Source organism: Microcaecilia unicolor, chromosome 10, assembly GCF_901765095.1.
Source record: "Microcaecilia unicolor chromosome 10, aMicUni1.1, whole genome shotgun sequence".
NCBI lineage: Eukaryota > Metazoa > Chordata > Amphibia > Gymnophiona > Siphonopidae > Microcaecilia > Microcaecilia unicolor.
In genome coordinates this window covers 146670663-146691926 of record NC_044040.1, presented here as the reverse complement: position 1 = coordinate 146691926, position 21264 = coordinate 146670663, and the positions used below count along the sequence as shown (strand labels likewise).

At 41.5% G+C, this 21264-nt stretch overlaps 2 protein-coding genes across 5 annotated transcripts in view; one reads left to right on the top strand and one right to left on the bottom strand.

Moving 5' to 3' along the window:
• Positions 1-11422, bottom strand: part of MYO7B (myosin VIIB) — a 390666-nt gene extending 379244 nt beyond the window's left edge. The window contains exon 1 of the mRNA XM_030215810.1: positions 11266-11422. The gene's annotated coding sequence lies outside the window, so the exon portion shown is untranslated. The remainder of the gene's footprint in view (positions 1-11265) is intronic.
• A 48-nt stretch (positions 11423-11470) lies between these two features.
• IWS1 (interacts with SUPT6H, CTD assembly factor 1) overlaps positions 11471-21264 on the top strand; it is a 124572-nt gene continuing 114778 nt past the window's right edge. For 3 of the 4 annotated variants that reach the window (XM_030215815.1, XM_030215814.1, XM_030215812.1), the window contains exon 1: positions 11472-11777. In XM_030215815.1, coding sequence (XP_030071675.1) covers positions 11744-11777 — 34 coding nt within the window. In that variant the 5' untranslated portion in view covers positions 11472-11743. Of the gene's footprint in view, positions 11778-21264 lie in introns of all 4 variants that reach the window. The other variant, XM_030215813.1, reaches the window with a different exon arrangement.

Sequence of the window (21264 nt, the reverse complement as noted above, 5' to 3'; positions counted from 1 at the left end):
TGTGGAGTCGGCAGCACCTCTAACAGGAAGCATGAGGGGCGTTGTTTCGAGTTAGGCTCGAGTACATCAGCAGGAGACAGTAGGAGGTAATATGAAAGCCCCCCCCCCCCTCAAGAAAAACAACCCTGCAGTGAGTTCCATTGTGGGGGATCAAGGAGTTGCCAAACTGGAGCCAGGGGGTGTTTTGCCTGAGCTTGTGTCAGTTGTGCCTATTCCTGAGCTCCTGCAAAGGAAACCCGCCAAGCAGGGCCCACCCACTTTTGCCCAAGGCCCACCCAGGAATGGTGCACTGACTCGCTGTCCCCAAGTTGCATCCGTAGCTGGTTCGCTCCCTTCCCTCCGCTCCCACAGCGAGTCCTTCAATTGTTTTGTTTTTTATTCAGTAGCGGTGCTTCCAACTTAAGACCCCCCCCCCCTGCCCGGAAGGTCATCTGTGTCTTTTTACTCCCTTCTGTTGCTCCTTTCCCTGTGCTCCCACCTCGTTCCGCGAGTCCGCCACTTCAGGTTTTTTTTCTCCCTGCTTCTGCCGCGGTGCTTCTAACTGGTGTGCGCAGGTGATTCACACACACAGGGTGGGCTTCAGGGTTCGCTCTTCCGCATCCCGCCCTCTTCGATGCAACTTCCTGTTAGGGCAGGATGCACGCGGCAGAGGGAACCTCGGAGCCGGCCCGTGTCTGTGAATCGCTGTGCAGTGCATGCCAGAAGCACCGCGGCAGAAGCAGGGAGAAAAAGAAAACTGAAGTGCCGGACTCGCGGAACGAGGTGGGAGCACAGGGAAAGGAGCAACAGAAGGGAGGAAAAAGACACAGATGACCTTCCGGGCAGGGGGGGGGGTCTGGAGAGAAGTGCTGCCCTGTGGGAGGGGCAGGCTGGGTGCTGGACATATGGGGGGCTGTAGGGAGAGAGGGGCTGGAGCTGTTGGGGGAGGGGCTGGAGGGAAAGAGATGCTGGAGCTGTTGGGGAGGGGCTGGAGGGAAGGGAGAGAAGTGCTGGATCCATGGGGATAGGCTGGAGAGAAGGGAGAGGGGTACTGGACTTGAGGGGCGTCTGGAGGGAAGGGAGAGAAGTGCTGCCCTGTGGGAGTGGCTGGCTGGGTCCTGGACATATGAAGGGGCTGTAAGGAGAGAGGAGCTGGAGCTGTGGGGGTAGGGGCTGAAAGGAAAGAGATGCTGGAGCTGTTGGGGGAGGGGCTGGAGGGAAGTGCTGGATCCATGGGGGTAGGCTGGAGAGAAGGGAGGGGGGGTACTGGACTTAGGGGGGGGGTCTGGAGGGAAGGGAGAGAAGTGCTGCCCTGTGGGAGTGGCTGGCTGGGTCCTGGACATATGGGGGGCTGTAGGGAGAGAGGAGCTGGAGCTGTGGGGGTAGGGGCTGGAAGGAAAGAGATGCTGGAGCTGTTGGGGGAGGGGCTGGAGGGAAGGGAGAGAAGTGCTGGACTTGTGGGGGGGGTCTGGAGGGAAGGGAGAAAGGTGTTAGACCTTTTGGGGGGCGGGGGAAGGGAGAGAGGTGTTGTACTCATGGGAGGTGGCGGCTGACTGGCAGGAAGGAAGAGGTGCTGAACCTGGGAGAAGGGAAGGGAAAGGAAAGAGGTACTGAAGGCAAGGGATGAAAGAACAGGGAGTCAAATACTAAACACACAGAACAAGTGAGAAAAGGAAGGAGGGCAGGCAAGCCAAATGCGGGCGGGGGGAAAGAGGGAGGGGAGAGAAGCTGGATGGGGAAAGATAGTGGCACAAAGATGGATGGTGAGCATGAAGAGAAAAGAAATGCCAAATGGACAGAAGACCCTAGCGAGAGAAGAGAAGTCAGTGGTTAACAGAAACCAGAGCCTGGGATGAACATTATTTGGAGAAAAAAAAATGACCAAACAACAAAAGGTAGAAAAATATTTTAATGTTCTATTTTGTGATTAGAATACGTCAGATTTGAAATGTACATCTTGCCAGATGTGATGTTAGATATGGCTGGGGCCCAGGGCAGAAATCTAGGAGGGACCCCAGAGCACATTATCAGGCTGCACCTTCTTCAAGTTTTGGCAGGCTTGGGGCTCTCTCTGGCCAGGTGGCCAAGGGCAGTTGCCCTAGCTGCACTCCTCTAACACCATCCCTGGCATGTGTCATCTTTATTTTTTGCACAGTATAAGCATAGGAGCTAACTTTTCAAAATTATTGGGGGTGCTAAGCCCAGTGGAAATAACCCCTCCCTGGACACATACAAGGAATTTTCTCAATATTGGGGGTGCTCAAGCACCCACAGCACCCACAGAGTCAGCTCCTATGAGTATAGGAGGAAATGCATCTCTTTCTATTTCTCTGGTATTGTACTACATGAAAAGGCTGGCTTCTTGGGATTTCGGTTTAATTGATGTTTATATTTGTGGTCACCTATTCTGCATTTGGCATTTGTGTTCTGTGTGTGTGACCAAGGTATTCTTATAGTATGAATTTTCTATGTAGCATTCTGTAGTAATTTGGCTTGTTCAGTTTTCCTAATAGATGTTGATATTTTAGGGCATCACTGTAATATTTAGGGCCCTAAAATATCGTAGGTGGAATCCTTGTTTTGGGAGCTAGTGCTGGAATGATAGATTTGATCTAGGTTCTGAGTAGCTTGAATTACTTTACACGTCTGTTATTGAGATTACACAAGAGACAAATATGTATTTGGTGAGTTTTATGGGGAAGTGTCCTAGCCCTGCTCTGCATCTACTGTTGGGGAAGGGCCAGGGGGTTCTGTGGATGCAGAATGTATTTGGCTTCAATACCATATAAGACAGAGCTTCCGAAACTGTGGGTTGGGATACCAAATGGGGTCACAAAACCCACATTTGGGGTCACAACTTGAGTGGGCTGTCTATGGTACATTGTTCTGCACCTCCAGGGGGGGTCACATAATTTTATTTGGCCACAAAAGAATTGACAAACCCTGATACAGGAGAAGCATAAATGTGTTGGGGGACCATGGCTCAATGGGGACTGAAGAGTGCAGTCTTTTGGACTTCCCTCTAGCTTCAGTGTGGCCTGCACTGCTACCCTCATTGAAGTTATTGGGAGCGAAGTAGGGGTGGAGCATGGGGTGAGGCAGAGCACGGGTGCATCAGGTGGTGGGTTTTTCTCTTTCAGAAAGTTGGTAACCCTAGTGCCCACCCATCCAACCTGTTGGCCCACCCAAAAATTGCCTTCTGGCTACGCCACTGCCGCCAAGGTAACACTGGATTCTTTGTGGTTGTTGATTTCGGACTTGGGTAAGACCTTGTTTCCACAAACTCATGCTCTTTCACAGAAGCTTTCTCAGGTAGAACTGAAAGCAGAAAAAAACTGAAATAGAAGTGAAGGCATTATCTTCCTGAGTGGAACAAACTAGTAAGGAGTTTTCTAGTGTTCAAAATTTATAGACTTCAATGGTTAAATTCTCTCTCTCTCTCTTTGCATCCCCCCTTGCCCACCTCTTTCTACCTCTCCTTTATCAAAACCATCAGCCCAACCAGCTACAGTCAAGACAGAAAATGCTTTATACAGGGGTTGTTTTGCGTTACAGATAAGCAAACTTACAGGGACCTCCCTGCTTTTCAAGAGACTGTAACACTACAGTGTTAGCTGTTTTTGCGATGAAGCTACTAAGTAGTAAATTTAATACGAATATGAAGAATAAATGCGAGATTTTAGAAAACTTTGCAAGGAGCAACAATCTTCGCTTCTTAAACTTTCCTTGGGTGTCCACTGTTATGTCCTTGAAAATGGTGAAACGTTATATGAATGAAATTCTCGCTATACCGGAGGATAAATTTCCTCCTTTTTCACAAGTTTATTATCTACCGAGGAAAGCTGTGGAACTGCAGCAAGTTTCTTTGGATGTTTCAGCTAAATTGGATACTTTGGACTCAGAAGCTGCCATCATGGCGACGTTGGTCACCTCAGTGGCATTATTTCTGATAAACAATGGTTATTGAAAATTTTCTTTAAGAACAGAGATAAACTATTTATGGGCTTTAAGTTTCAAATCTTTCCGTATGTTTCAAGGGATAAACTTATACGGTCTGTGTCTGTGCCAGAGCCGGTGGTTGGGAGGCGGGGATAGTGCGGGGCAGACTTATACGGTCTGTGCCCTGAAGAGCATAGGTACAAATCAAAGTAGGGTATACACAAAAAGCAGCAAATATGAGTTATCTTGTTGGGCAGACTGGATGGACCGTGCAGGTCTTTTTCTGCCGTCATCTACTATGTTACTATACTATGTTACTATACCCAATGCCAATGTAAGCAATTTTTGTTAATAAAACCAGGTGCTCTTCAAGTGTGTGTGTTGGGTGGGGGGAACCTTTTTCCTAACCTAAGATATCCATGTAAATGCATTATAAGATACAAATCTATTAAGTATGTTTTCTCTAAACCTTTTCACCTTTCAACCTTTTTGGCAACCAAATGGGTGTTAGGAGATTGAGTTGAGCTCTTCATTTAAATTATTACCTTTCCCTAGCACTTGTATGCTAAATGCTTAAATTGTTTCTTTTATTTTTGTTTAACTCCTCTCATTAAGTCTTAATATTTGTGTACTTGAGTGTTTGTTTAATTTCCTAATAGGAATGGGTGGATATCTTGTTACTGTTGCCTTTAATATCACTTTTCTGTACAAGTGTAATTGCTTGGATATATGTTAAATTCAATAAATAAAAAGTTTAAAATATATACATATATATTTTTTTGTTTTTTTAACTTTTTATTTATTGAATAAAATCTCTCTCTCTCTCTTTATATATATATATATATATATATATATATATATATATATATATTTAGATATAGATATATATATAGATAGATATTTACACCTTCCAAAAGAAAAAGGAGGAGTCGATTTTCCAAACTTCATACAATATAACCAATCATTCATTTTAAATCAAGCCTCAAAGTGGTTTCTGTTTATGGATGATAAATTTGAAATCCTCTCCGACCTCTTTCCCTACTTGGCTTCTTTTTGAAAGGTATTTAGTACATCCTATGCCAGTACATCTCTTTTCTTCCTTCAACATAGAGCCTTATGGACACCTATTAAATCGTTTAAAAGCCAATTTTCCTCTACTGAATTATGTTGATCCTGCTCCAAGCAAAAAGGATTACTAAAACATATATTATTTGATTGTAATAATGTAAACACCTTTTGGTTTGATATTTGGTCCAAAATACAGGAAATTATAGAGTTTACAGAACCCTTGGCTTTTAAGCACATTATTTGGAAATCTCTTGTAATGTTTTATTCTCTCTCGGATGAAGAAACCTCTCTGATTTTCTTACCTGCATAGCTCTAAAATTGGTTATTCAACATTGGAAAGATAATTCTAAGTTGTCCATTTTTTATGGTGGAATACTGTATTATAGTTTAAGAAATATGAAGTCAAAGTTTGATCTTTACTTTTCTAAACACTCAGCAATCTCCATTATACCATAAGAATGTTTCCTCTCATCTGCTCATGTTATCTTGTTTTATGCTTCATGTTACATACATAACGTGTTAATAACGAATATAATTTGGCTCTATATGATTTTGTATTATTGTATTATTGTATTACTAGTAAAAGAAGCCCGTTTCAGAACAAATGAAACGGGCGCTAGCAAGGTTTTCGTCGCCAACACCCTCCCTCCCTCCCTGGCCAACCCTTTCGTTGTTCTGCCATTGCTCCGCCCCCAACGTCATGAAGTTTGATGCGAGGGCGGGGCCCAGAGCGATTTCCCCCCCCCCGCCTCCCTCCCTGCCAACCCCTTCGTTGTTCTGCCATTGCTCCGCCCTCGAGGGCGGGGCCCGGAGCGATTTTGGTGGCTTCACCACCACGAACCTTCGAACCTTTTTGAAGGAAGTCAGGGCTTGGCTTCACTGACGTCAGTGTCCTCAGAACGTTGAGGGTGAGTTTTATTATAGTAGATTGTATTATTGTATTGCATAATTCAGAAACCACAGGAGCTATTTTATGACATATGAAATTTGAATAAATTGCAATTTTTGTTTTCAGAGATACTGAAAATAGACTTGGGTCAGGGTTGACATACCATTTTTGAAATAGGTTTTTTTTGACCTGTGTCCCTAAAGTTGTAACTATATGTAACAAGTATGAGTTATAAATTTTACACAAAAACATTTTTAAATGCTTTAGAAATCCATATAAAACAGCCATACAGAGGTGGCTCGATGGCATTATCTTAAAGAGGATCTAGGTTTGATTTCTGGGCTATCTGCTCTGGATGCTATGGAGATGGGTGTTCAGTTCCCAGGGCAGGGAGTGTCTGCCCCTGTTCAGCTGCAAACCATGTTAGCTCTAGTTTGTTGCTCTTGACCAACAAGTCTTCATGATTTTTAGATCACTTTAATTACTCAAAAGAATTAATAGTTTACAAAGGAGGGTATTTATTAAAGTATTTAAAAAAAAACCAAAAAACAAATGTTCATCCTGACCAAAAATAAGCCCTAACATAAAAATACTTATAAAAATAGATTACAACAGCATAAAACATCCTCTCTGTCTCAGACTAGGAGACCCCAACATCCTTTCCTTAATGTAATCCTTCCCAAATCAATGTACATATAGCTGATTACTTTTTCTTGGGCAAGGGGGATAGATCTAGTTAAGTGATAATGGAGATGGTCTAAATTAGCAAAAAAATTGTCTATCTTAAATAAACCTGTGTTTAGTAGGGGAGGAAGGGATAGCCTGATGCATAGGAAGCCGAGCCTGGCGCAAGGGTTTTAGGTGCTTTAGATGAATCTGAAGCTTTCTGGCCCCCTCTCCCGCAATTAATTTCAAAGCCCCCTAGACACCTCTCTGAGATTTTGAGAAACTCAGTCATGATCACTTCAATGCCAGGTGCCCCAGAACAATCCTGTGAAATTGCATAATTGGGACTTAATTGTTTCATTTAGTATATGCCTAATGAATGGAATTTCCCAAAGCCATTTTCCTGGTTAAATGGATTATTTGCAAATTCCCGTTCTTGATGAATAAAGGCATAGGCTGATGGTTCAAGACTATTGCTTTGCTTTGACTGTAGCTGGTCTTTGGTAACACCCCCTCCCCTCTCCAGCAACTGCCCTAGGTACCCCTTTAATTTTGGCTAATGGTTATGCCAGCACCATTACCAAGAGGCAATTCTGTATCAGACACCACAAATATGGCAGCCAAATAGGGACAAACAGTGGGAAATAGATCAAGCAATCCAGGGATAGATGAGGAAACTTCAGATACTTAAGTAGAGTTTGTCAGGAGACAACACGGTACTGTGTTTCGGCCACAAGCCTGCTTCAGGAGTTTAATAAACAGTCTTTCATGTGACAGTCTCCAGACTTGAGAAATGTATATCAAAAGGGATTAAAACAAGTTGGTCTTCAAAAAGACTTTTGGATGAAAAACTCCACTGAGTCTGGTTCGTGCTCGCTCAGCTTAATGGCATGATGCCAAATAGTGAGCATTAATCCAGTATTCTATAATGGCCAAATTGCACAACGACCCCATTACAGAATACTAGCTTGCCAGAAAAGATGCACCTAAATGAAAACGGTAACGGAATCCAAACATGCGTGGGATAAACATAAAGGAATCCTGTTCAGAAGGAATGAATCCTCAGGAGCTTAGCCGAGATTGGGTGCCAGAGCCAGTGGTGGGAGGCGGGGATAGTGCTGGGCAGACTTATATGGTCTGTGCCCTGAAAAAGACAGGTACAAATCAAGGTATACACAAAAAGTGGCACATATGAGTTTATCTTGCTGGGCAGACTTTTTCTGCCGTCATCTACTATGTTACTATGAGGCATATTTTCAAAGCACTTAGCCTTCCAAAGTTCCATAGAAACCTATGGAACTTTGGAAGGCTAAGTGCTTTGAAAATATGCCTCTATGTAATGTCAAATTAATAAAGATGATTTTCAAAAAAAAAATAAAAATAAAAATAAAAAAATAAAAAAGGAAAAAGTTTGCTTATCTGTAACTTTTTTCCCCAGTTTTATTGTAACCACCAATTTTTTTATAAAACAGTCAAACTTGAAAACAGTTACTTCTTTCTTTTGTTTTTAGGAAGCTTGTGGTCTTAATAAGCAAAAACAGCTCACTCTGAAGTGTTACAGTCTCTTGTAAAAGTAGGAAGGAACAGCCCTTAGCAATCACACTAGATCTTTCTATGAAAGATGGCTTGGAAGGGAAAAGTGGAGGTGGGGGGTGGGGGGGTTGAGAGAGGCTGCAGATAGATAGGGCTGATGGCTAGGGAAAGGGAGGGGTTGCAGTGGAAGCTGCAGACTTATTGATCTTACACAGACAGCTGTTGCAAAGCAAACAGCTCAAACAGTTGTTTCAGATGCTTTGTACAGCACATTAGTTCTTCCCATCGTTCTTAAAAGCAGATGGTCCTAACCTGATCCAGCTTAAAATAAACACAAGGTATCCTTTTGAAAGAAAAAAAACCCCAATGAGTCAGAGGCTAAAAAATGCCTCTTTTCTTTCCTGTGAGAAAAAAGTTAAGCTGTGTACATTCCTTCAAAGCTGTAGGGGGGCGATGTCAGGGTTTTTTCACATCACTTCCCATCATGTGACCCCATCCAAGATGGCGGCCACTAATGGAAACAAGAAGTGATGTAGTGTTGTCTGGTGGTAGCCGCCCTCTTAGAAAAGGGGGTGCGGCTATGAAGTCACTTAATTGATATCACCAAAAGGGGGGGGGGGGATTTTACAAATAAGGCAGGGGTAAGGGTGGGGGTTTGCAAAAGGGACAGGGCTGTGACACATCTGATGCCAAAGAGGAAGGGTGAGGGCAAGAAGTAGGCGAGGCTTGGGCGTATCCTTGCTTCCGATTGGCTGTCACGACCGGAAGTGGGCACGGCCAATTAGCTTTGACAAATGCCGGTGAGATATACTACTTTTATCTATTGATTAAGATTTATTCTCTGTTTTATAGTGTTATATTGTGACCCCTGAGGCAAGCAGTTGCGTCCGCAGAAACCCGCCCTGTGTCAGGTCTTTCTGGTGCTTCAAGAAAGCTGTTTGAGCTTCATCTCCCTGGTGGATTGTCATTGTGTCATTCTGTACTCCTGTTGTGGTTCTTTTATTGTGGAGGGTATTTTTCTGATTCTGCTGTTGACACACCATTAGCGCTCGGCCATGAACAAAAAAGTGCACACATGCACCCTTACTGCCACCTGTTTTGTAGGCAGTAAGGGCTCAATTGCTAATCCTGCATTAATCATCTAGCTTGCGATAATATAGCTGCACTAACTGATTAATGCAAAAACTCCCTCTCCACCCCCCAGAAATGCCCCCTCGGCTAAAAAGTGAAAAACATTTTTTAGTGCGTGGCTAGTGCGCGCATATTTGCAACTTACTGCAGGCCACCTCACCACACCCCATGCTATGCCACTGTAATTTGCGGTAACCATACATTAGTACTCACCATAGCTTGGCAAAAGGGCCCCATTGTCTTTAATCAAAGTTTGTGTTAATGTAGAAAAATCCATACTTTCCTTTTCAAGAGCCTGAATTTCTACAGCATGTACCATTACAGTAGTATTGTAAACAGTACACTTACCCTGACTGTCTCTACTCAACAATGTTAAATTGTCAAATCTTTTATTCATGGTCCCTTGCAAGCTTTCAACAACACAGTATATTGTGTCTGAGGTCACTACCAAATGTTTAGTAATCCCAGAATGAGCTGAATCAATGGCTTGTCTCACATCTATAAGAGAAGGTTCCAGAGCAGCAGCTTTCAGGGTCTCCGTTTGGCTGTAACTTTTAGGCATAGCCAGAGTTAGGAAATAATGTCCCAAACCTAGTAAGTTCAAGGTCTCTCCAGACACACCAGTTGCGAATGGGTATGGATGGGTTTGCATGGATATGGATGGGCTGGAGTGTAGATTTTAAGGGGCTTCGACGTTAGCTTCAGAACTTTTAGTACAGGAACAGTGCTGGGCGGATTTTTACGGTCTGTGCCCTGAGAAAGACAGGGACAAATCAAACTCGGGTATACATTTAAAGTAGCACATACCATGTAAAATGAGTTTATCTTGTTGGGCAGACTGGATGGACCATTCAGATCTTTATCTGCCGTCATTTACTATGTTACTACTACTACTTAACATTTCTAAAGTTCTACTAGGGTTACACAGCACTGTACAATTTAACATGGAAGGACAGTCCCTGCTCAAGGAGCTTACAATCTAAAAGACAGGTGTACAATCTAAAGACAATCTAAACAATCTAAAGACAAGTGTAGAGTCCGTCTGATAGGGCATACTATATTTCACGAAAGGTTAGGTGCTGAAAGCACCGTCATTTACTATGTTACTATGGTAACTTTCTCTGACAGCTGTCAAAGCACATGCAGCAGTGATATCTCCAGCACTTTCGGGTCTAGGCACGGCAGGGGAGGAACCATGCTCCTCCAAGCTTAAAGAAGTTTCCATCCACAAGACACCTACGCTTGGGGTTGGGGTTGCCTGTGGAGCACTGCCTGGCTCACCTTGCATCACAAACTTCTCCATTGGGCCCGATGGGGCAACTGCAGAAGACTCCATAAAGTAAGTTCTGACCTCTTCTTCTGCTTTCCCCCCATGGCTGTGGGGCTCAAAAAGAGCAGCAAGGTGAGCATCCTCTCTCATTGTCTGTCATCTTGCTCCCCTCCTGACTGAAGAACTGAGAACCACTGCCTTAGGAGTAATTTGCAATGCCCAGGGAAGCAGAAGCCAATGAGCCTTTCCCTTACTCTGCAGTGCAATGGCCAGAGAAACAGCAGCCAAACACCAGGGATTTGAAACTGAGCTGGGTGTTTATAGTACCATCAGTTTCCTTCTAAATCTTCCTACCACTATCAATCACAGGTAGAACAGCTAAGCCCTTTTTCCAAAAGCTCTGGGGAGGAGGTGTTATTCGTCAAACATCATAACATTAGTAGAACTGCTAGAAGTCTTTGAAGTTAAAGGTTAAGGAAGAACATTATGGTCTCTACATATAAACTCTGGACTTACAAACAAAACTTTCCTTAGAAAATATAGAAAGAACAAACACACTATTTTCATTCACGACAAACAACATTTCACATTTAAAGTTTATAGCTTATTAATTGTATTTCCCTGTTAATGCATTTTGTCATTTACATAAAAAAATTATATATAAATAGCTTAAATATACAGTAGTTTAAATGGATGTGAAAAGTTTTCAAGAAAATTGGCTCAGTACATTTAATGTAATACTTTACGCAAACGCTTGTAAATTCACCATAATTACCACAGGCTTTGCTACCTTTTGTTAACTTGCACACAACCCTTGCTTCTAGGGTCGCTTGACTCCCTTCTTAACCTGTCAGAAAGCGTAGACATTCCAGGCCTACACTTGGACCGACTTTTGAAACGGAGGTTTGAAACGCAAAACTATCGAACGAACTCCGAAAAGCTGCTGACGCGATACTTCAGGTCAGCTTGAACTCTAACCCAGAGAGGTGGATTGGAGCATGCGTAGTTAGAGGAGTCTCATCGTATTCTATGTTCGCCATATTGGGCCCTCAAGAGTAAGAGGAAAAATCATCTGGAACTTTTCAGATTTTGCAGATCGTTTTAGTACACTGTTAACAGTTGTATTTCGGGAATTCCTAACACGTAGGAGAGGCGAGCCCGCCTCATGTGACCAGAGAAAGTGGAGCGAAGTGCGGCACTGCCTCTCCCGCTTGCAGCGAAGAGAGTTACCGTGGAGACCGTCAGATCCTGCCGTAAGCCCGGCAGTAATGGAGGCGGAGTATTACAGCGGAGAGCAGTCAGGTAACCGGAGGGAGGTGGCTGAGAGATGGCTTCCATTCACCCCCACCCCACATATATACACACACACACTCTGATTTATGGCCTGCCACATTTACCATGTTGCTTGGGCATGCATGTGCTTCCTCGTCTGCTTTTTTTTTTTTTTTTAAATCTTCTCTAACAGTAACAAGATCTTATAATTGTCCCTTGTACTTCAGATGCACAGCTGTAGCATTAGGACCCAGTTTGGAGATTAAGTGCTAGTCATTCTGTCCAGTAGTTCACATGGAGTTATCGATCTGGCCAACTTTGTTGGCATGACGGTTTTACATCACTTGCCAGAACAGTACATAAAGTTATTAAAATGGAAAATATTTTACAGAGTAGTAATAAGAATAGTAAGTTAAAATTACAGTAGGTAGTTTTGATGCTCTGTATTTGTTATTATAATGTTTAAAACAAGCTGGTGTACATAGGCAGGACAAACATCAATATCTTTCACCTTTAAAGAAGTTTATGAAATCTTGATTTATTATATTTCTTCAGACAGTATCCTGGAGATCTTGGCAAGAGTGCAGTCATGGAAGGAAGTCTCATTATTTCATTGGTGATGGTTGATGATTGAGTCATGTTACAGATGATGTCATGGTGATATTACACATTGCTTGTAAGCAAATAGTAACCACATAAGGAACAAAATCTATCAAGAAATACCAGAAACAATAAGTAAACACTACTGCCTTAGAGGAACTTAAACTAGTCTTATTACTTTTCTATATTAAATCATAAGAGTTATTTTGTAAACTATTTTAAAGTTCTGTATTCTTATTGAATTGTAGTTTCTGAAATTTTAAGTACTATGCACATAATGGAAGGCAATTTAATTCCTCGTGCGCACATTTTCATGATTGCTTCTTTCCATGTGTACTTAAGAATTGCTAGACTAGTTCAGACCAAAGGCCTATCTAGTCTACTGTCTGACAGTGACAGACAGTAGGGAGGGTATTTAAATGTTTAGTTCCAATAATTTTTCTTGAATTTTCAAATACAAATAACAATGGCTGAAGAAGGTCAATACTATCGGAATAATCACAGTAAATTACCACCAAGGAGAAAGTAACATATAGATCAATTAAATAACAATATCACGAGTAAACATTTTGCATATCTAAGATATGAGTAGATACAACAAAATATTAAGAAAAAAGAAGGAAAAAAAAACAAGAAAAGGAAAGAATAAATTAAAGCCCATTGATGGAATAATTACTTCCTAAGGTCTAAGTAGAATTGAGTTTCCATGTAACCAATGTCTTACAGACCCTGTTGGATTTATCTGATGCTTCAAGTTCATATGTATAGACAAGGCGTACATTATGCTACCAAAATATTTCATTTAAAGCAGTTGCATTTTCCCACGACCTTAGAATCGTTTGAAGAGCAAGTGAGAGAAGTATGTTCAGTAAAACATTATTTGCCTAATGTAGGTGAGAAATGGACATGTTTTGCAGATTTGTTCCCATGTTACAAGGGTTACTCAGGAACATAGGAAGCAATTTTTAGCTCAGAAGACCAAGTTGATGGCCTTGGGAACAACTTTTTTTCTTCGCTTTCCCTGTAGATGTATTATGGCATTTTCAGGGTAAACCATTTATTTGTTTTTAATCCTTTGCATTTGGAGAAATTTGTATTAGAACATGAGAAGAAAGATCAGATCAAGGAGTAATGGTTTAGGGTCCCTTTTACTATGCCAAAGAGAGATTTTTTTTTAGCATGAGGGTGCGCTGAGAGGTAATCAGGCAGCACTGCCTGGTTACTGCTGGGCTACTGCCACAGCACCTAGCGCCTCCTAAATGGGAGGCGGTAGGGGCTCCACCAGGAAATGGCTACATGGCAAGTATTTCAGTTATTGCACGGCCATTTCCTGTCCCAGCCAGAATTTTCCTTTTACTGGGTGGTAATAAAAGGGGCCTTGGTGCGCAGTAAATCCATGCACCAATGCCACCAGAGGGCCCCTTTTACTGCCGCTTGGTAAAGGTGCCCTGAGGACAGTTAGAAAAGGGAGAGTCGATGTGAACTTAATTGATAAAGCTATATTATTAGTGACTTTCGCCTTTGATTTAGATAGGAATAATGTTTTGAAATTGTATTTCCGACACATGGTTGATAGTTTTTTGGGTTCAAAGATAAATATATTTCCTGACTTATCAGGGGAATCGCAGACTAGGAGGTGTGAACTCTTGGCTTTTAAGCCAAAGATTGCCCTAAGTGGGACCTTCCTAGTGTGATTCCCTTGTAAGTGTTCTATTTCTTTGAATTTTAATAATTACTTATTTGTTGAACCTAAGAAATTCTTTACAAGAGTTTGTGGAGTTGAAAGAACAGATGAAGAACCCTCTGCAGCAACTTCTTTTAGTTACCACTGTACCGGCTGCAATTACCGATTAACCTTCCTCCCTCAGAAAAAGTGAATTGCAAGATTAACCATTTTGAGTTTTTCTTATTTTCTTTGAGATTGTTTTACTGTTCTTGGATCTCCCAGTTGTGGACGATTATATAATATATATTGGTGGGAGAAAATGTTTTCTTTTTTTAATATTAATTTCTGTTTTCCCTTACATTTATGTGATAAATGTGAATGTAATTAAGTAAAATGATAAATAAAAAATAAAATAAAGGAATAGAAAAGGGAGAGTTTTATCTTTTTTTCCCATGGTTTTTCTTTTGAGAATTACCTCAGAGCCCTATTTACTAAGCCACACTAGAGGCACAGTAGCGTTTTTAGCACACGCTAGCCGTGTAGATGCCCATAATATTTCTATGGGCGTCTACACGGTTAGCAAGCATTAATTTTTAGCACCTGCTAAAAATGCTAGTGCACTTTAGTAAACAGGGCCCTTAGTATTTTGTATCTTAAGTCCTCTTTCCTAGATGTTGACCGTAATGTTTGTGTTACAAAATATTATTTGTTGAAAGTATTGTTAAAATAATTCCTTTGCTGATTTGTATATGTATATATAGATTTTGTATATTTGTCTAAAAAATCTTTAAATAAAAAAATATATGATTCAAAGTTCCAGTTGATGAATTACAATGCCAGCACTTATTATCCATCGTTTAACTTTGCTTTTTATTTCTGTTCTGGTGTCCATAAAATTCTGTGAGCTAAGAAATATAGGGCTCCTTTTACAAAGCCATGGCAGTGATTTCTGCACAGGAATTTAATGGGCTTCATTGCATTTGCCACATGGGGAATTTCTACTGCGGCTTTGTAAAACGAGCTTATAGTATGAATGGAGCAAATTTGGCAGATTTTAGTTGGTCTAGTCACTCTAGTCCAAAAAAGATCCCAGGATATTATCTGTTTATAAATGGAGGATATTATTTTGCCTTCATTAACCAATTGTGTGCTAAGTATACATTTATTGAATATGTATCTTTTAATGCATTTATTGTAATCCAGCTTCTTTTAATCATCCAAGTAATTCATAACCAGTTAAAATATTGTGAAGAAGGTAGATTGTGTTTAAGAAAAAGTTCAGTGAACATATAGAATTGTTTTTCATAAATAAGATGATCCATTGAATATATTCCAAGAGTTCTAATGTGGCCAGTAGAGTGTTTAATTTTATGATTTATGAGAAGTCTAGGACTATACCATAATGCCATGTGAGATGTATGCCATCTATCGGTATCCATATAAGAAACAATAAAGTAAATTGATTATCCAGATATAATTTGAAGCCTATAATATGAGATAGAATAACACATTAGGAAGTAAGTTGCAGAGAAATAGAAGATAACAAATCTTGTTCAAGCTGTAACCGTATTGTATCATGATCTTTAATAACATCAGATTTATTTATTTATTTATTTTTATTTATTTAGTTGCATTTGTATCCCACATTTTCCCACCTATTTGCGGGCTCAGTGTGGCTTACAATACATTGTAAATAATGGAAATACAGTTTGTTACATTACGATTATGGTTACATTGTGAATAGTTAAGGAAGACAGAGTTATATCGGTCATTTTTGGGGCGTAGAAACTATAGGATATGTCGTTGGGGAATTACTACGGTGGTCGAATAGTAGCAAGAGAGTGATGGGTAGAGAGTTTTTATCTGTGGGTAGATTGTTGAGTGGGAGAGAGTACGGGGAAGTGGAGTACGTGAGGTAATATCTTGAGGCATTATTATGATGTATATGGGATTTATATGTTTTAATCCTTGCGGTATGTTTTTTCAAAGAGATAGGTCTTTAATCGTTTGCGGAAGTCTGTCAACTCATAGACCGCTCTCAGGCCGCGTGGCAGTGCTTTCCAAAGTTGCGTGCTCTTGTAGGTGAAGGTTGATGCATGTAGTGCTTTATACTTTATGCCTTTGCATAAAGTATAAAGCACGGGGAAGTGGAGGTTGAGGAAGGTTCTGGATGATTTTTTGGCATTTCTGGGTGGTAAGTCTACCAAGTCAGACATATATGCAGGGGCTTCACCGTGAATGATTTTGTGCACTAACGTGCATACTTTAAAGGTGACACGTTCCCTGAGTGGGAGCCAGTGTAGTTTCTCACGTAATGGTGCTGCGCTTTCGTATTTTGGTTTTCCGAAGATGAGTCTGGCTGCTGTATTCTGGGCTGTCTGAAGTTTTCTCTTTATTTGTTCTTTGCAGCCTGCGTATAATGAGTTGCAGTAATCCAGATGGCTTAGTACGAGTGATTGTACTAGGTTGCGGAAGACAGATCTTGGAAAGAATGGTTTTATTCTTTTCAGCTTCCACATGCAGAAGAACATCTTTTTTGTTGTGTTGTTCGCGTGAGTCTCAAGTGTAAGGTGGCGGTCGATTGTGACTCCAAGGATTTTTAAATTTTCAGAAATTGGCAAGTTTAGTTTAGGTGTGTTGATGGCGGTAAATTTTGTTGTGTTGTATTGGGAGGTTAGTATGAGGCATTGAGTTTTTTCTGCGTTCAATTTCAGTCGGAATGCATCTGCCCAAGTGTTCATGATATGTAGACTTTGGTTGATTTCGTTGGAGATTTCGTTGATGTTATGTTTAAAAGGAATATATATCGTTACATCATCGGCATAAATGTAAGGGTTAAGGTTATGGTTTGATAGAAGTTTTGCTAGTGGGGTCATCAGTAGGTTGAAAATTGTTGGTGAAAGGGGAGATCCTTGCTGTACTCCGCACTCAGGTGTCCATGCAGCAGATGTGGTTGAATTTGATGTGACTTGGTATGAACGTGAGGTTAAGAACCCCTTGAACCAATTTAGGACATTGCCTCCGATGCCGAAATATTCAAGAATGTGTAATAGAATTCCGTGGTCAACCATGTCAAAGGCACTTGACATGTCAAATTGTAGGAGGAGTATATTAGAGCCTGTTGCGATCCGTTGCTTAAATTTGGTCAGTAGGGTAGTTAGTACTGTCTCTGTGCTGTGATTCGAACGGAATCCTGATTGGGCGTCATGCAGTATTGAGAACTTGTCGAGATAACTTGTGAGTTGTTTGGTTACCACTCCTTCTGTTATTTTGGTTATTAGTGGTATGGATGCAATTGGTCTGTAGTTAGTTATTTCACTAGCATTTTTCTTTGTATCTTTGGGTATTGGGGTGAGTAAGATTTTTCCTTTTTCCTTTGGGAAATGTCCGTTTTGTAGCATGAAATTCAGGTGGTTCGTTAAGTCTAGTATGAATTGTTGAGGAGCTGATTTCATGAGGTTGCTTGGGCAGGTGTCTAGTTTGCATTGGGATTTGGCGAATCTATTAAGCGTTTTAAGGATGAGGTCTTCTGACAGTGCTTTGAATTCGGTCCAGATCCTGTCTGCTGGGTATGTTCCGTCTTCAGGGTCTAGGTAGTTCAGGAATGTGGTGTATTCGGTAGGGCTGGTAGGTATTCTGAGTCGTAGTTGTATGATTTTCTCTTTGAAGTATTTCGCGAGGTCGTCGACCCCTGGTATTTCTTTGTTATTGTTTGTAACAGGTGTAGTATCTAGCAGCTTATTTACAAGGTGGAAGAGTTTGTGCGTGTCTTTGTAATTTGGTCCAATCATAGTTTTATAGTGTAGTCTTTTCGTCTGTTTTATGGTGTATTTGTATTTCCTCCGGAGTGATTTCCATGCATTCAGTGTGGGTTCATCTTTCTTTTTGTTCCAAGCGCGTTCTAGTTTTCTGACTTGCGTTTTGAGTTCTTTCAGCTCTTCGGTGAACCATGGGTTTGATTTTTTCCTGTGGGATGTTCTGGTTTGGATTGGGGCAATTGTGTCTAATATTGTTTTACATATGTTATCCCATTCTTGGAAGAATTGTACGGTGTCTGTGTTTGCTGGCCATTCATTTTGGTAGACCTGTTGCCAGAATGTTGTAGGGTCTATTTTTCCTCTCGTAGTGTATGTTGTTCGTTCGTTTTTGTTGACTGTGTTTCTGTGTGTTTTTCGCCAGAGGAGGGAGACATGTGCTTTATAGTGGTCTGTCCATGGTGTGGGTATCCATCTTGTGTCTTTAAGTAGGATAGTTGAGTCTAGGTCGAATTTGTGTGTGATGATGTCTAGTGTGTGTCCTTTTTCGTGTGTTGGTTGGGTGTTTGGAGCGTGTAAATCCCAGAGTTTCAGGAATTCTTTACATTCTAGTGTGTGTTTTGAAGTGTCGTCTTCAAGATGTAGGTTGATGTCTCCTATAATGAAGATGTTGGAGGCCGAGACACATGTGTTCGAGATGAAGTCCATGAGTTGCGATTGGGAGTCTTTCCATTTTCCTGGTGGTCTGTAGAATAAAATTGTGTTGAGGTGTCCTTGTAGGTTCGGGTGATTGATTCTTATCGAGGCGATTTCGAGTTGTGGTGAGGTGGATTCACCAGTAGTTGTGATGGTGAACTCGGATTTGTAAATTATGGCTATTCCGCCACCTCTTTTTCCATTTCTTGTCCAGTGGGTGATTTTGTAATCTGGTGGGCATGTGTTTTTGATGGCGGGGTCTGTGGGGCCGTGAAACCATGTTTCCGTGATGAATAGAAGGTCTAGTTTTTCTGTGGTAGTCCAGTCTAGTATGTCTACGGAATTGCTTACCGCTGATCTTGCATTGATGTATCCTATTCGGATTGTGCGGTATGGTTCTGTGGGGAGGTTAGATGTGTTTATTTTTATTAATTGTCTGTTTTCTCGGTGGTTGGATTTGTTGTTGTTGGTTTTCTTCTCCTTCTGTTGGTGGTGTTCGTAGATGGAGATGTTGCCTTTTGGTTGGTTATTGTTTTTTTGGTTTGGTGAGTTATTAGTAGGTTGTATATATAGTTGGTGTGTTGTAGTTGGATTGCTGTAGAAGATAACCAACAGAGTCCATAACGTGCCAATGAGACTTCGTGGTACATATAAAAGTCAGGCCTTTTTCTCTGGAAGCTTTGAGAGTTTTTAATAGCAATTCTAGGTACCTTATTTTTTCATTAAAAAGTTTCTAATTTAGGGTTTACTATATGCTTCACAGCAAATGAGAGGAAGCCCATAGGAATTGAATGGGCTTCTTTCATTTGCCACGCTGGAAATCTCTAGCGAGGCTTAGTAAAAGAGGCCCTTAGTATCTATGGTCTTATAGATTTTTTTGGAACAAAGACCGGGCATCATCATCAAAATGTAGTTGATTTGAGGAGTCAGAGCCATTTTAATGGTATCTTATCTGCCCCACCAAAAAAGGAACAAAGGAGACCATTTCTTAATTGCTTCATCTATTGTAAATTTATTTTGCATTAAGTAGCATGGTCTCTTTTTAATGGGTTGTGGGCCTGGGGAACTGGGTTTGATTCCTGCTGCTTCCTAGTGGTCGGCAGTAGGTTGAGATCCTGGAAAACCAGGTTCAGTCCCTCTGCAGCTCCGTGTGACCCTGAGCAAGTCACCTAGCCCTCCATTTCGCAAGGTACAATAGACTGCTTAGATTGTGCGTCCGTTAGGGACAGTTCTAGTTAACATTTATAAATGATATGGAAATCGGAAAGACAAGTGAAGTGATTAAATCTGCAGATAATACAAAACTATTCAAGGTTGTTAAAATGCGAGTGGACTGTGAAATATTGCAGGAAGAGCTTAGGAAACTGGAAGACTGAGCATCCAAATGGCAGATGAAATTTAATGTGGACAAATGCAAGGTGATGCACATTGGAAAGAATAATCCAAATCATAGTTACCTGATGCTAGGATCCACCTTGGGGATCAGCAGTCATGAAAAATTTCTAGGTGTCATTGTAGATTATACTCTGAAATCTGCTTAGTGTGTGGTGGCAGCCAAAAAAGCAAACAGGATGCTAGGAATTATTACGAAAGGGATGGTGAATGACAGAAAATACTATAGTGCCTTTGTATCGCTCCATGGTGCGGCCGCACCTTGAGTATTGTTTTTCAGTTCTGGCCGCCGTATCTCAAAAAAAGATATAGCGGAATTAGAAAAGGTTCAAAGAATGACAAAAATGATAAGGGGATGGAACGCCTTTCGTATGAGGAAAGGCTAAAGAGGTTAGGGCTGTTCAGTTTGGAAAAGAGACGGATGAAGGGAGATATGATTGAGGTCTGCAAAATCCTGAGTGGTATAGAATGAGTAGAAGTAAATCGATTTTTTTTAACTCGTTCCAAAAGTACAAAGACTAGGGGACACTCGAGGAAGTTATATGGAAATACTTTTAAAACATAGGAGGAAATATTTTTTCACTTAACGAATAGTTAAGCTCTGGAACTCTGCGCCAGAGAATGTAGTGACAGTGGTTAGCATATACGGGTTTAAAACAAGTTTGGACAAATTCCTGGAGGAAAAGTCCATAGTCTGCTATTGTGACAGACTTGGGAAGCAACTGCTTTATCCGGGATTGGTAGCATGGAATGTTGCTGCTAATTGGGTTTCGGCCAGGTACTTGTGACCTGGCTTGGCCACTGTTTGGAAAACAGGATACTTGGCTAAATGGACCATTGGCTACTCTTATCTATATAAATAATTCTCACCTCCAACGTTCTGAAGCTCACTCTTCACTCTGTGGCAGGGAAACACTGTAGGCTAGGCTGTGAGCACCATTCACTCTCACTCGTGGACCCGCCCTCAGCCACGCCCCATCCACACATAATTCACAACCCCAATGTTCTAATGAAGCCACATTCTCCAACTTCCGTCATGGTGTAGATATCCGCTTTCCACAACGTTATGACATACAGGGCGGAGCACTGACATTCATCGAATGGCCTGCAATGTAGCTCTACCCTCGCGTCAAAACACAATGACGTCAACGGCGGGGCGGGGAAGGCAGAAGCCACGCGTGTCGAATAACGTTGGATAAATGGAAAAATACAGAAAACCGCTTGAGTACAGCACGGCTACACAACGGACAACCAGGAAGCATCATGTGCTACTAAACTGTGCACAGGCACGCGGAGATACAGATAAGGCTCGCAAACAACAGCTGACAGTCACTCTGTCAGCGCACCATGCGCTACACAGCGGAGAATCGGGAACTAGCACGTGCTACAAAACTCTGTGCACAGGCAA